The sequence below is a fragment of the Pseudorasbora parva genome, chromosome 19 (assembly GCF_024679245.1).
Source record: "Pseudorasbora parva isolate DD20220531a chromosome 19, ASM2467924v1, whole genome shotgun sequence".
NCBI classification, from domain to species: domain Eukaryota; kingdom Metazoa; phylum Chordata; class Actinopteri; order Cypriniformes; family Gobionidae; genus Pseudorasbora; species Pseudorasbora parva.
In genome coordinates this window covers 40,808,992-40,825,590 of record NC_090190.1, presented here as the reverse complement: position 1 = coordinate 40,825,590, position 16,599 = coordinate 40,808,992, and the positions used below count along the sequence as shown (strand labels likewise).

The window sequence follows — 16,599 nt, the reverse complement described above, 5'->3', positions numbered from 1 at the left end:
ATTGTTGGGTGAACTATCCCTTTAACTATATCAATTTTACACTGCTAGTGAAGATGAAAGCATTCGTTAGTGTACAGAAACTGAGTTGCAATGTCGAGATCACCGCAGTCATGCGCTCAACATGTCTGTGATCGGCTACAATGCTCATCACTGCAACCATTCATGCCACGATCTGAATATAACCCCATAGATCTAAATGTAATGCAACACTTTTCACGATCAGTTAACCATGAGGACTGTATTAGTAAAAACACGATAAAAGAGAGAGCTATAGCAAATGGAAAGACGTTAGCCAATCACAGCAGTGGGGGTTTACACTGAAGTCTCACAGCAAACACACCCCTTAAAACAGAGCGTTTTGCCTGTAGTGTCAATGAAAGTAGATGGTGTGTACGTTGGATTTACAGCAAACTAAAGCAAAGCCTTGGTTCATGTGTGTGTCCTCCTTCACCCCAGGCTCAGGAAACCCCTCTGCACATCGCAGCGAGAGTGAAGGAAGGTGTAAGAGCGGCTGAGATGCTTCTGAAGAGCGGCGCGGATGTAAACGCAGAGCAGGAGGTCGGTCAGAAGGGTCTCTCTGGGTCACACACTCATAACACTGGGTGTTCTGTAAAATGGCACTGAAACTTTTTTCCTCTCTCAGAACGGAGAGACGGCTTTGCATGTGGCCGCGCGTCACGGCGCTCTGGAGATGATACGAGCGCTGATCCAGGAGGGCGGCGACGTCACCTGGAAATCAAAGGTACGTTACCAAACACCCTTCCTGGAGAGATCTTATGGGGAGACACATCGAGCTAAAATTAAACAATAACATATTTTTTATAATAAAAACAATTGTTTAGTATTAGTAAGTATGGCTAATGCATTAAATAATGTTCATACATATAACCTATTAATAAAATATAATCATAAAAATATATATGAATAAAAAAACAATTGGTAATTGGTACATTTTGTAATGAGGTTGTATATATTATCATATTGACAAACTGTCAAATGATAAACAATTTTTGGGTTAATTTTAAGTAAATATATAAATTAAAAAAAAAATTGTCATTCAACTATTTTAATAAAAAAGTGTTGAATTTAATTTCTAAAACACAAATCTGTGTGTGTGTTCAAAAATAAGATATTTCTGTCTGTCTATCCATCCATCTATCTATCTATCCGTCTATCTGTCTGTCTGTCTTTCCGTCTGTCCGTATCTATCTGTCCATCTATCTGTCCATCTATCTGTCCATCTATCTGTCTATCTATCTATCTATCTATCTATCTATCTATCTATCTATCTATCTATCTATCTATCTGTCTGTCTGTCTGTCTGTCCGTCCGTCCGTCCGTCCGTCCATCCGTCTATCTATCTATATATCTATCTATCTATCTGTCTGTCTGTCTGTCTGTCTGTCTGTCTGTCTGTCTGTCTGTCTGTCTGTCTGTCTGTGTCTATCTGTCTGTCAATCCATCCATCCATCCGTCCTATTATTTTTAATCCAGGTTGATGAAAGCTCTCTCCATGTTGCGGTGCGTCACTGTCATGCTCACGTGGTGGAGGAGATTTTAAACTCTCTGAGCAATGAGAGAAGCCGTCAGGAGGCAGAGCTCTGCGTCCATGAAGGGAACCAGGTCAGACTCACAGATAAATGAATGATCATGACGTGATTAACTACAACTGCGCCTGAGACAAATGAAACCGTGCATGCTTTGCTTGTGGTTTGGCGCCCCCTGCAGAACGGCGAGACGCCACTGCACCTGGCAGCTGAGCTCAGGAGGGACGCCGTGCATGGGACGGATGAGGACATCTGCATCATCAAGATCCTGATGGAGCATCATGCTGACATCACTGCCGTCACCCGACAGGTGTGTGATGGCCAGTCACATAATACATGTTTGAGAACGCACGTTTTTTAACAAATCTGATCAGTTTGCAGTAAGCATGTTTTCTGAACACGTTGCTTACTCAGAGTGGAGAGACGCCTCTTCATTACAGCGCCAGGGTGGGAAATACTGCCGTTCTTCAGGAGATGCTCCGGAACGTCCCCACCAACCAGCTCCAGACTGCCATCAACAAACACGCCAAGGTACGAATCAACACACAAGATCTCCGTGATCTGACACTTTGTTAAAGTTCACCCAAAAATAAAAATTTCACATCATTTGTTCACGCTCAACCTGTTCCAAACCTGGATTAATGTCTTTCTTCTGCTGAACACAAAAGAAGATATTTTGGAGAACATGCTATAATTATTATATAATTAGACTTATAATTGGGTGAGTGAATGATGTCATCATTTTAATTCTTGGGTGAACTATCCCTTTAAGGACTGGCTCTACACTGAAATGTTTTCTTTCTTTGCACTTTACCAATTTTTTTAAAACATGCTTTTTATCTTATTATTAAACATGCAAAAATTGTCATTATTTTTACTTTACTTTTTAGGAACAAATTTTTATTTAATACAATTTTTTAGCAGTTAGTTATGTCCTTTTGTCACTTTTAAATATCACTTTTTGGGTTAGAATTATTTTTATTTGATATATTTTTAAGTTTCATTTTATTTTTGTTTTACAACCCCAAATCTGAAAAAGTTGGGACAGTTTGGAAAACGCAAATAAAAAAAAGAAAGTAGTGATTTCTAAAATTACTTTGACTTGTATTTCATTGCAGACAATATGGACACAAAATATTTCATGTTTTGTCTGGTCAACTTTATGTCATTTGTAAATATGCATCCTTTCCTGTCATTCAGACCTGCAACACATTTCAAAAAAAGTTGGGACAGGAGCAATTTAGGGCTAGTAATGAGGTAAAAGGGTTAAATAATGATGAGATTTGAAACAGGTGATGTCAACAGGTGATTGAAATTATGATTTGGTACAAAAGCAGCATCCAAGAAAGATCTAATCCTTTAGGAGCAAAGATGGGCTGAGGATCGCCAGTTTGCCAACAAATACGTAAGAAAATTATTGAAATGTTTAAAAACAATGTTCCTCAAAGAAAGATAGGAAGAGATTTGGATATTTCACATTCAACAGTGCAGAACATAATTACAAGACTCAAGGAATCTGGAGGAATTTCAGTGCGTAAAGGACAAGGCCGCAAGCCTAAGCTGAACAACCGTGATCTCCGATCCCTCAGGCGGCACTGCATCAAGAATCGTCATTCATCTATAAGCGATATCACCACATGGGCTCAGGACTACTTTGGCAAACCTTTGTCAAGTACCACAATACGTAGTTACATCCACAAATGCCAGTTAAATCTGTACTGTGCCAAAAGGAAGCCTTATGTTAACAGTGTCCAGAAGCGCCGTCGACTTCTCTGGGCTCAGAGGCCTCTGGGATGGACCATCACACAGTGGAAATGTGTACTGCTGTCAGATGAATCAGTATTTCAGGTATTTTTTGGGATGAATGGACGCCGTGTGCTCCGGACCAAAGAAGAAAAGGATCATCCAGACTTTTACCAGCAACAAGTCCAAAAGCCAGGGTCTGTCATGGTATGGGGTTGTGTCAGTGCCCTTGGCAAAGGTAACGTCACTTCTGTGAAGGCACCATTAATGCTGAAAAGTACATAGAGATTTTGGAGCATAATATGCTGCCTTCAAGAAGATATCTTTTCCAGGGACGTCCATGCATATTTCAACAAGACAATGCAAAACCACATTCTGCACACATTACAAAGTCCCGACCTGTCTCCAATAGAGAATGTGTGGCGCATTTTGAAGCGCAAAATGCGACAACGAAGACCCCGAACTGTTGCCCACCTTAAGACTTGTTTGCAGGAAGAATGGGACAAAATTACACCTGAAACACTTCATCACTTGGTGTCTTCAGTCCCTAAACGTCTTTTAAGTGTTGTGAAAAGGAATGGCAACATTACAAAGTGGTAAATGCTTTACTGTCCCAACTTTTTTTGAAATGTGTTGCAGGTCTGAATGACAGGAAAGAATGCATATTTACAAATGACATGAAGTTGACCAGACAAAACATGAAATATTTTGTGTTCATATTGTCTGCAATGAAATGCAAGTCAAAGTAATTTTAGAAATCACTTCTTTTTTATTTTATTTGCACATTCCATACTGTCCCAACTTTTTCTGATTTGGGGTTGTAGTTCAGTTTTATTTATGTCCAGTTAGTAATTTAAGTTCATAAACTTATTTCAGTCTAATAATATTTTAATAATATTATTATATTATATAATAGTAATTATTTTATAATAATATAATATTTTATTTTGTTTTATTTTATCTTTATTTTAATTAACAGAATGGTTTTAAAAGTTTTAGCTAACAATAATAACCCTGGATGCAGTTTGGTGCAGTAACTGTTTGTTATAGCTGAAGTTGAGCTTGTGTATTGATGTGTTTGTGCACATGTGTGACACAGAACGGCTGGTCACCGCTGCTGTTGGCCGCAGAGCAGGGTCACACAGAGGTCGTGAGGGTCCTGCTGCAGAACAATGCCAGAGTGGACGTGTTTGATAAGGTCAGAGAGACCATTAATCACTCAAAACCAGCTTATTACTGCCTTGTCTGGATCAGTGCTACTATTGTAATACTTTAATTAGGGCTGTCAAAATGAACGTGTTAATAATGCGTTAATGCAAATTCATTTTAACGGCACTAAATTTCTTAACGCACGTTAATGCTACGTGCATTTTCTGTTTTAACCGAGATGTAAGTTAGCCCGTAGTTGGAAAAATTGAGATAAGCCATAGACGTACAGGATGCAGCAGCAACATTAATATTACTATTCTAAACTAAAAGTGTAGTTATTGCCTACAAGCTACCATATTTTCTGGTTCTGTATTTTCTGGTCGAAATAAAGTGCGTTTTTGCACTGAGCGCATTGCATTCTCTGCAGTCCAAGCGCGATGCGTGAATACACTGCAAGCTCGCTCTCGCTCATGCTCATGAGGTAAATCATTAACACCATCACCACTTACAGTAGGCTACATGTGTTTTATTGAGCTAAATACATTACAATCGGCTAAAACAGGTTACTTTCCTGAACAAGAGCGCTCCCATTTCCGTGTTTCTCGCACTGTTTGCGTGAGTCGTGGGACAGTTTGGCACACACACACACACACACACACACACACACAAAATACCGGCAGTTTAATAGGGAGCGCACATCCCTCTGGTGCTCTTCGGTCATTTCTGACCGAAAAATTTTCTGTTTTAAAATTTTAAAAATCCCAGCTTCATCAGAATGATATGAAACTTGGTGACTTTTTTAGCATTAGGTATGTAAACACACAAAAAATTGGGGTCATGATTCGAGCATGCTAATTGGTCATTAAAAAAAAAGTAACGTTCATTGTCTTCGGTCATAAATGACCGACCATAGGAAATTAATGGGAAATCGGCAAAAATACAAAAATTCTCTGAATATTTGTGTGTACAATCTACAAATCAGCCACAATGCTGAAAAAAAGTACACAGCAGTAAAGGGGTGACACTCTAAAACATCAAGAGTGTGATACTGACACAATCACTCACACACACGCACACACACGCACACTTATACACACACACACCTATGAAAAATTTAACCTATGAACCACATTTAGAATTTTTAAAAATCACAGCTTCATCTGAAAAATATAAAACTTGGTGACTTTTCTAGCATTAGGTATGTAAACACACACAAAAAAATTAGGGCATTATTCGGGCATGCTAAGTGGTCATAAAAAAATTTCTTCCACTTGTGCTCTTCGGTCAAAAATGACCCCCATAGGAAATGAATGGGAAATCTGCAAAAACACAAATATTTGCAGGATATTTGTGTGTACAATCTACAAATCAGCCACAATGCTGAAAAAAGTGCACAGCAGTATAGGGATGACACTCTAAAACATCAGGAGTGTGATATTGACACATCCACTCACACACACGCACACTTATACACACACACACACACACCCATGAAAAACTGAACCTATGAACCACATTTTGAATTATTAAAAATCACATCTTCGTCAGAATGACATGAAACTTGGTGACTTTTCTAACATTAGGTATGTAAACACACAAAAAAATTGAGGGCATGATTCGAGCATGCTAAGTGGTTGTAAAAAAAAATACTCCCACTTGCCATAGGAAATGAATGGGAAATCTGCAAAAACACAAATTCACAGAAAAAAAAATCACCATTTCTAAAAAAAAGTAATAATATAAAAATAGTATTTGATTATTTTTATATATTTATTCAAATCCAGCTAAAAAAAAATATTAAATGTGTTGAAAAGTGAACTTGGGAATTCACAAGCCCCTCCATAGAGACCTCTAGTGGATTACACCCATGGTTGCATAATTTCTTAAACAATTCCAAAAGAGGGCGCTAATCTGTCTTCAATTTTTTTTTTTTTTGAAGGCCTAGTCTCTATTTTAACCTAAAATACTGCAATTAAAAAAAAAAAAAAAAAAATGTTTAAAAAAAATTTTTTTATATAATTTTAAATGGCAAAAATAGACAATAATTATTCCATAAATATTAAAAAATACCATCAAATCATCTCAAAATACAAAATTAAAAAGAAAAAATATTATTGAAGAAAAATAAATTGCATTGGTTTTACTGGGGTGGAGGAAGTTTAATTTTTAGGTGTCCGGTCACTTATGACCGGGAAGACAACCAATGTAACCCCTAAACGAGGAGCACCAGAGGGTTAAATGGGTCGCACTATATTCCTAATCGTGGAATATGGACCTCCTCCAGGTATGGTGGGGTTCTGCTGCGCTCTCAGGTCCGCATGACAGCTTTCACATTACCAATTTTCCATACGAACTGTGCCCTGTTCTGAACTAAACTGCCAGTGTAAAAACTCCCTTTGTATTCTTAAAATGAGAGAAATCACTGCTTATTCTGAATTTTTAAGTTTAGGTTTAAGAGACATGAACAAGTTGTTTGATAAACATCTGTGACCTTTGATACATATCTAGTCTTCATGCTGTATTATTGATTATTATTGAATAAGTATGGTTTCACTAATAATAAACTTACATTTGTATAAAACATGCATATTTGTCCATTCCCATGTTGATTAGAGTATTAAAGACTTAATTTAAACGTAATTTAAGATTTTACAACTGATAAAAATCTGCGATTAATCGTGAGTTACCTCATGACAATATGCGATTAATCACGATTAAATATTTTACTCGATTGACAGCCCTAACTTTAATAGATTCAGATATGCCAAATAGCGTTTGGTTTCCGACACGCACTGTAAGCATTCGACCAATCACAACAGACTGAACCATCTGACCAATCAGAGCAGGGGTTTAGAGAGACTGAATCCTTTATCAAACCTTTTCAAACACTGCGAGAAAAGAGCTGATACTGCAATTTATATTATGAGAAAATTCAAGTGTTTTTGACCTTAGATGCTAGGGGTGTCGAAATGAATCGTTTCTTCGATGCATCGCGATGCAGGCGAGGACGATTCGGTATCGGTTCAGTAGTAGACCAGATATAATGTACTGATTATTTTCTGACATCATTTGTCACGCACGTGTATTGTCGCGGTGGCATACAATAGCAGAGGGAGGCGAGACGTGAGTAAAAGGTAATTAAAAATGCGGTAAAAGTCAACATCTGGGCACATTTCGGCTTTTATGAACAACCTGCATGACCCGGAGAACACACATGCTGTGTGTAAATCAAAGCTATTTATCAAAACGATTTCATTTACTCTTGGGCACATTAATGTATCTCTGCAAAACGGATATAAATCCGTTCAGTTTGCGCACTATATGCAGATTTAATGGAGTTCACGTCACCGAAAACAACAGATATGAGCTGTGTTTTATTGATCATCAGAATTTCAAAATCAAAGACTGCGATATGAGTGAGCTCGGACACAGCACGGGTCAGATCATTCAGTTTTTGCACTTTTAATGAAGATGATTGTATGTAGTTGAGCACCTATGACTTTACTTTCGGTTTAATTTCCAGTAGTTTGCGCATTGGCTTAATTAAGAGATACTCGTTTGTGGTGATGCTTGCTGCATATCACCATCATATCTAGCTATAATGTAATGTAAATATAATTTAAATTTATTTTACCTGATGTATGCCTATTAACAACTGGCTGGGGACTACAGCTGGAAATGAGCCATAGAGGCTAAAGCTGCTCTTTATATAAAAAAAGGGACTGTCCATGTTATAATAAACTAAACTAAACTAAACTAATGCCATATAGCCTATAACACGCTCTCGTTATGTTTATTTTATTCTTATTTTTTACATATGTGGTTTCTACAACCAGATGCATGTAGACTTTAGTTTTGACTGTAAGGCAGCCCAGGCCACCTCTTAAAGTGGCTTTAAGTATTTCCTTTTGTGTATTTGTTCTTAAAGGGGGGGTGAAATGCTGTTTCATGCATACTGATCTTTTTACACTGTTAAAGACTTGGAATCCCATACTAAACATAGACAAAGTTTCAAAAGTTAAGGTGGACGTTTGATGGGAGTATTTCTTTGTCAAAAATACTACTTCCGGTTAGTCATAAGTTTCGGCAAGTTTTTTGAGATCATGCGTCCCCTTTGACGTTAATGGGGGCGGAATTTCCTTGTATGGGCCTTACGGACAATTCTACCGGAAGCGCGTGAGAGAGAGAGAGAGAGAGAGAGAGAGAGCGAGAGAGAGGGAGAGAGCGAAAGCAACAGCCTACGCCTATCAAAGCGCTGGCTTGTAGGATGCTGGACAGGTGACAATTACACATAGCACATAACAATGTCACCAAAAAAGTGCGTTTTTGGTTGCCAGACCAAGACAGTCCTGCACAGATTCTCCAAAACCCCGCGTTAAGGCAACAGTGGATGTAATTTGCTTTTCCGGATCAGCAACTGAGTTGCGCGAATGTTTATATCTGTTCGCTGCATTGCGGTGTCGACTGTTTCATAAACAAGGCCCAGCTCGACGCCGGCTTTTCCCAATCGCCTAATGCTGAAGGATGGAGCAGTCCCAACGTTAGAAGGGTGAGTGAGACTGCTTCAAATGTCTGTGTTTTTTTTAGTCCGCTTACTGTCTACACAAACCACGCGTAAACACACAAACACACGTGCACAACTGCACTTCCCACATGTACACCTTCAAAGACAAAAATACGACGATATAATTCAAGTATAAATATGTAAATAACACAAGCCGCTAAGCATATTATATAGTTAGTGTATAACTTGTACCACATAGAGACGTCCTGCTCTAGTCGTTTTTGCTGCTGCTCCTGTTCAACTGCAGCCTCTGGGTCTGATTCCGGATCATAGATGTATGGCTGTATCTGATTAAAAGCCATATTTTTATTTTGAATAAAGTTTTTTTCCCGCTGTTAGGGATGCACTCGACTCAACACAATAGCAGCGCGCTGCTGCACACGTCATTATTTAGCTCCGCTCACACGACACGCCCCCACCCGCTCGGCTTTTTTCGGAAAGACTCGGAACAGCGCATCTTTCTTATATAATTATTAAAAAAATAAAGACTTTTCGGAGATATGCAGGATGCAATGCTACTCTATAGGTACTCAAGATTGACATGACACTGACTGAAACTGAGTGTTTCACCCCCCCTTTAATGTTCCTGTTGTCTTCTGTGCCCAGACTTGAGTTTTGTTTGATGTTTGATACATTTAAGAAGCTTGTTTTCTTTGAGCAGGTAAAATTAAAGGTTAAGTTCATATATCTGACTGCTTTTATTTATTGGCAATTGTATACATGAGGATGCGGTGCATTGTCAATGCATCGTGATATCGAGTTGAACCGATGACTGTTTGACCGATGGTTAACCGTATCGGTGTTAACCGATCAAAGTTGTCGGTTAAAAAAAAAGTGATCTCTAAATTAGGCTATTATAGACAGTGGACTAAACGCTTCTACAGTTGGCCGTCTCATTACAAAATCTTTTTGTGTGAAGTGAACAAATCCCTCACACTCAATTTTTCATAACTCGCCTGTTTGTACTTAATAAGCCAATAAAAACATTTGGCGCGAGGTCAGCGTTTGGGTTTGCGAGCTCACAAGGTTTGCAAAAAGTAAACAGGCTAAAACACTCGAGGTTAGAGCCGGGGCAGACGACAGTATGAAGCGTCATTCCGCATAAGATGGGCTAACATTCGGAAATATATTACATCTACATTTCAGTGGTAACGCATAAGGTGTTGATCGTCTTTCTTTATTATTGCTAGCACTACCTCGAACTAAAGCGATGACTCTTCAGAGCTGTCATTTTCTTAAATGAGCCGTGGCAATGTTTTCAAATGAGCTTCTAACGCTAGACAAATGCCTTTATCAACGCGATCACCTTGTACCCAAACCATTTCGAAACTAAGGAGCCATTTGTTTGTCGATTACAAACAAGCTCCTCTGCGGCGCGTTTGTGGGACTCATGTTACACGCTGTAAGGGATTTTAAAAAAGTGGCGTGAGTGGAAGGGAGGCGGCGGCGCTGGGACAGTGTGTGTGTCTGTGTGTGTGTCTGTGTATGTGTCTTTGTGTGTGTCTGTGTGTGTGTGAGAGAGCGGCAGAGAGATCATAGAGAGATGCGACAGAGTTGCGAAATTGCAGGCACGGCTTGCGGCTGTTATATCAAATAGCGCAGCATATTTTAAACTAATCGGTTAACCGGTTTCAACCGGCTAATGAGGCTCGGTGGTCGGTCAAGAAAATGTTTAGTTTTTGCCATCCCCAAATCGATGACATGATAATCATAATCGAACCAAACTGTGAGACCAGTGTAGGGTCACACCTTTATTAGATGTGTGTAAACCTATAGTAGGAGAAAAGTAGGACTAAGACCTTTAAAATATGACAAGGAGGCATTTTTGTTACATAATAGCCTTTTTTGGGACTTCCATGTCCTGAAGAACTTTTGTTATGTGAAATTATGTGAGATATCGATAGGAGGGGAAGGCCGCAATCCATCTGGCTGCAGAGCAAGGTCATCAAGACATCGTGGATATCCTGCTGTCCCATAAGGCCTTTGTGAACGCCAAGACCAAACAGGGCCTGACGCCTCTGCACCTCAGCGCTCAGAGCGGGTCGGCGCAGCTCGTCCGGCTTCTGGTGGAGACCCATCTGGCCAGTGTCGATGCTCTCTCTCTGGTAAGAGCCGAGCTTGTGCAGAGATAATGTGATCTTAAAGCCAGAGAAACTCAAGCGGATGTTTCTTGTTCACAGAGAAAGCAGACGCCTCTTCATTTAGCAGCCGTCAGCGGGCAGCTGGATGTTTGCAGCAGCCTGTTAAACCTGAAAGCTGACATCACTGCCGCAGATATCGTGAGTGACATGACACGGCTGTAATTATGAAACGATAAATAATGCATTTAGTTAATATTGATTCGTGAATTCAGACAGTCCACACTCAAATCCACCTTTATCACGATTTAACTAGAGACGCACCGTAATAATGAAACAATAAATAATATATTTAGTTAAAGGTCCCATGGCATGGATTTTTTATTATTTTATAATGTTTCCTGAGCTGTACTTATATTGTTAGTATGATTTTTACATCATAAAATGTCATAATTTAGAAATAACAGGCATTTTTCTTTCCTGATATTGGCCCTCTGGCTTGAATGCTCTGTTTAAAGGGGCGTGTCTGCTGTGAGACTTCAGTGAAAATGCTGACATCATGATTGGCTGACATCTTTGCATTTTAAATGAGTATTAGTTTACCGTATGTGACGGAGGGGGAGTGGTTTAGAGAGGTCTGCATGCAAGCGCTGCCAGCCAGAGAGAGGCAGACTGAGCAATCGTGGACCAGAGAGATGATAAAGATTGCTGAGAAAGTTATATTCTACTGAGGGCCACACTTTATATTAGGTGGCCTTAACTACTACTATTTACTTACATTAAAAAATAAGTACAATGTATTTTTTGTGTTCATATTGAATTGCAAAACACTTTTGCTGATATTGAGGTGGGAAAGGGGTAGAGTTAGGTGACCGGTGTGGTGGTGTGGGTCAGTTTCAGGGCAGGGTTATGGGTAAGGGAAGTGTCAAAAGTGTAATTACAAATGTAGCTACATAAATTAATTACATGCTGGTATTTTAGGCTGCTTTCACATCTCTAGTTCGGTTCATTTGGTCCGAACCAAGGGCAAACAATTATACATTGTTGCATTTTTCAGCTTTTTTGGTTCCTTTTCACACCACACTGATTGCTTTGGTCCGAACCAGTTGAAACGAACCAAAACGCAGGCACGTGACAACATCCACTTCACTCATTGGCCATGGCGTATTTCCTAAACTGCTTTTCGATTGGTCAGAATTTACGTGTGGGAAAATTCCAACAGAAGAGGCAAAGCCAGCAAACTATAATAACACTATGGAGAGACGACTGCGGGCTGGTTTTGTCCCTGGCCATAATCTACTACATTGTGTGTATTTACCACAGTAAGCAAACAATACATTTCTATAATGAAGCGCGGATGCGACGTGAAAACAACGCTTTAATGCACTGCAGACGGCGAGCGCGCATCACTCGTCACTGCAAGCGGAGGCGTGCATTAATTATTCTTGACCTGCTCATCTTCCCGAAAATATTTCCAACGATCTATCAAGTAATAATGTCATGCACATAATGGGTGCGTCTCAATCAGCTCCCTAGTTCTGTTGTCAGGGCACTGATCAGGGAGTCAGCCCATTGACTTATGTCCTGATCAGTGCCCTGGCTAGTGAACTAGGGAGCCGATTGAGACGCAGGGAATGTCAGCGCAGCTAACTACGGCAGCTGGTTTAGTCAAAAACGATCAGTACTTTTGCAGTTGGTTCTGTTCGAGGTCGGATCACGTTGTCACCACAAACGAACCGCTCCATGGTTTGTTTGAAAACATACCGAGACCAGCTCTTCAAGGAGGTCTCGGTACGCTTGTTTGGTCTGCTTTTGGTGCGCACCCGAGTGCGATTGCTGCTTTCAGACCTGACCAAACGAACCGCACCTAAGAGGGAAATGAACTCTAGTACGATTCAACCGAACTAAATGAGGCAGGTGTGAAAGCACCCTTAAAAAATGTAAGTACAATGTAAAAACATGTATGTACACAATAAGTGCATTGTATCAAATTATTAATTACAATGTTACTACACAGTAGTTAAGGCCACCTAATATAAAGTGGGTCCCTACTGAGTTGTTGAGAAGTTAATATGTTTGTTTCTGAGAGTTCTGGATAAACACGAGTCCCAGTCACGCTGACCGTCTTCCTTCTTTGAGCATTGAGTACACAGGCAGTCTGTCAATCGCGTGAATGCAGTGCTCATTGCAGTGCTATTTCTCACAAAATGCTTTCACCACAACTAGCAGCAAACACGACATCGATATGAATACAGTAAGAGCTTCTGTTGAGTATAAAAGTGTCATTCATTATAACGGCAGTTTGGACAAGTCGTGTGCCGATACACTGGCGAGGTTTGATTGACAGCTTCAGACATTATAAAGAGTGTTCTTTGATCACTCTCTGTAGTTTAAAGGGATCCCCAGGTGTTGAGACTTGTATGGCTTAATATAACATAAATGATGTCTCTTACTGAATTATGTAGTAGAAAACCCATGAAAGATCTACGTTATTTAAAAAATCAATTTTATATCTGGACCATGGGCGGCGCCATTTTGTTTGCGTTCTAGGTTGATGACGTAGAATGGTTGCACTCCTCAATCAGCTGGTGTTACCCGTAGCTATTTTTACCACAACGCAACTCGAAAATTGTTTCAGAGTTAAACAAAACCAATGAATTGCTTTGTAATTGTACTTAAAACACACTCAAACTCTCATGTGCACACAAACTCTCTCTCTCACAGACTCACACACACCCCAACAGATCGGCGCGAACACACACACGCACTGCGTGCGCGCATACATAACCGTCTATCACTATTCCCTGTGTTGATATCATAGATAGACTGTTGATATGCAGTAGATTAACTGTAATGCCTAATGTGACCAGCAGAGGGAAATATCTAGGTAGGACGATGGGATAGGGTAACATGAGGAAGAGAGGCAGGATGTTTTGGTGATGATGCATGCGATTGGTTTGTGCATTAAAGTTTGAGCACAAGCTCAGTGAATTAACCTCAATCTTTAAACTTTAATTTTTAAGACACAAATAACATTCCCTACTTTTGTTCATTAATACAACTTGAAGGAGGGAATGAAGACGAGTGTGTGAAGTCGGACAGCTGTTTGTAAATCGGCTGTACACTCGTTATTGCGGCGCAACGTGACACTGAATGACTGCACTCAAACATGTCTACTAGGGTGTCGGACAACACTACAAATGGCCGTCCCTTCAAATAATGCCCTATTTCATGATATAGGGGTCGATTTCAGATTCAGCCCCTGTCGTGGAGACTGAGCAGCCCAACATCTCGATTGAGACAGCGCAGTCTGTCAGGTGTGTGTGCGCGCCCGCCGATCTGTTTGTGACTTGTGTAGGTGAGTTTGTGTGCACATGTATGTTTGAGTGTGTTTTAAATCCAATTACAAAGTAATTAATTGGTTTTGTTTAACTCTGAAACAATTTTCGAGTTGCGTTGTGGTAAAAATAGCTACGGGTAACGCCAGCTGATTGAGGAGTGCAACCATTCTACGTCATCAACCTAGAACAACCCAAACAAAATGGCGCCGCCCATGGTCCAAATATAAAATCGATTTTTTTAAATAACGTAGATCTTTCATGGGTTTTCTACTACATAATTCAGTAAGACACATTGTTTGTTATATTAAGCCATACAAGTCTCAACACCATGGGATCCCTTTAAGCATTTAAATGACAGATTTGTTTCATGCTACTTACAGAAACAACGTGAAGTTGATGTTTAGTCACTGGCTTGATTCACTGATGCATAAACATCATTAAAAAGAAAAAGGAAATTACATCAAAACATTGAATGATGCTGCGCGTTTCCAGTCACTTCAGTGGGCCTTTAATGTTAATCAAACAACAAAAGACCACAAAAAAAAAAAAATCGCCCACTGCTCTTGACAAAATAACTTTTGTAACTTTCATAAGGATTTGTTTCCGCGATGCGGAAAACACAGACGGGATCCAGTCATAAAAACAGAATTCATATGTAATGCTTTGGCTTCTTATCTTCCTCCATTCCTGTTTTTCCAATCTCTACAACTCTTTCTAGCGGACAGATAATTGATCTTGTAGTGCGGTTTTGCTTGTGTTTCAGCGCGGACAGACTCCTCTTCATCTGGCGGCGGAGAACGATCACTCTGAGGTGGTGAAGCTGTTTCTGAGGCACAGGCCTGAGTTAGCCACACTAGCCAACATGGAGGGAGCGACCTGCACACACATCGCTGCGGCCAAAGGCAGCGCGGCGGTCATCAGAGAACTGCTCATGTTCAGTCAAGGAGGACCGCACACACTCAACAACAAGGTCAGAAGCTCAAGGGTTACATTTTATTCATTTATGATCATTGAGATACTATTAACATTAAAGGGATCCCCTGGTGTTGAGACTTGTATGGCTTAATATAACATAAATGATGTCTCTTACTGAATTATGTAGTAGAAAACCCATGAAAGATCTACGTTATTTTAAAAATCGATTTTATATCTGGACCATGGGCGGCGCCATTTTGTTTGCGTTCTAGGTTGATGACATAGAATGGTTGCACTCCTCAATCAGCTGGCATTACCCGTAGCTATTTTTACCACAACGCAACTCGAAAATTGTTTCAGAGTTAAACAAAACCAATGAATTCCTTTGTAATTATACTTAAAACACACTCAAACATACATGTGCACACAAACTCACCTACACAAGTCACAAACAGATCGGCGGGCGCGCACACGACAGGCTCTGTCTCAATCGAGATGTTGGGCTGCTCAGTCTCCACGACAGGGGCTGAATCTGAAATCGACCCTATACCCTTAAATAGGGCATTATTTGAAGGGACGGACATTTGTAGTGTTGTCCGACACCATAGTGGACATGTTCGAGTGCAGTCATTCAGTCTCACGTTCCACCGCAATAACGAGTGTACAGCCGATTTACAAACAGCTGTCCGACTTCACGCACTCAAACATACATGTGCACACAAACTCTCTCTCTCACACAGACTCACACACACCCCAACAGATCGGCGCGAACACACACACACACACACACACACACCCCAACAGATCGGCGCGAACACACACACACGACACACCCCAACAGATCGGCGCGAACACACACACACACACACGCACGCACTGCGTGCGCGCATACATAACCCGCCTCAATCTATTCCCTGTGTTGATATCATAGATAGACTGTTGATATGCAGTAGATTAACTGTAATGCCTAATGTGACCAGCAGAGGGAAATATCTAGGTAGGACGATGGGATAAAGTAACGTGAGGAAGAGAGGCAGGATGTTTTGGTGATGATGCATGCGATTGAGATAGAGCAGTCAGGTGTGTGTGTGCGCGCCCGCCGATCTGTTTGTGACTTGTGTAGGTGAGTTTGTGTGCACATGTATGTTTGAGTGTGTTTTAAGTACAATTACAAAGCAATTCATTGGTTTTGTTTAACTCTGAAACAATTTTCGAGTTGCGTTGTGGTAAAAATAGCTACGGGTAACACCAGCTGATTGAGG

General features: G+C 40.2%; 1 protein-coding gene across 1 annotated transcript in view; it reads left to right on the top strand.

Moving 5' to 3' along the window:
* Nucleotides 1–16,599, top strand: part of trpn1 (transient receptor potential cation channel, subfamily N, member 1) — a 67,350-nt gene that overhangs the window by 36,532 nt on the left and 14,219 nt on the right. The window contains exons 11-19 of the mRNA XM_067426288.1: nucleotides 457–558; nucleotides 644–742; nucleotides 1,495–1,623; nucleotides 1,729–1,857; nucleotides 1,962–2,078; nucleotides 4,390–4,488; nucleotides 10,908–11,108; nucleotides 11,184–11,282; nucleotides 15,186–15,392. Of these exons, the coding sequence (XP_067282389.1) occupies nucleotides 457–558; nucleotides 644–742; nucleotides 1,495–1,623; nucleotides 1,729–1,857; nucleotides 1,962–2,078; nucleotides 4,390–4,488; nucleotides 10,908–11,108; nucleotides 11,184–11,282; nucleotides 15,186–15,392 (1,182 nt within the window). The remainder of the gene's footprint in view (nucleotides 1–456; nucleotides 559–643; nucleotides 743–1,494; nucleotides 1,624–1,728; nucleotides 1,858–1,961; nucleotides 2,079–4,389; nucleotides 4,489–10,907; nucleotides 11,109–11,183; nucleotides 11,283–15,185; nucleotides 15,393–16,599) is intronic.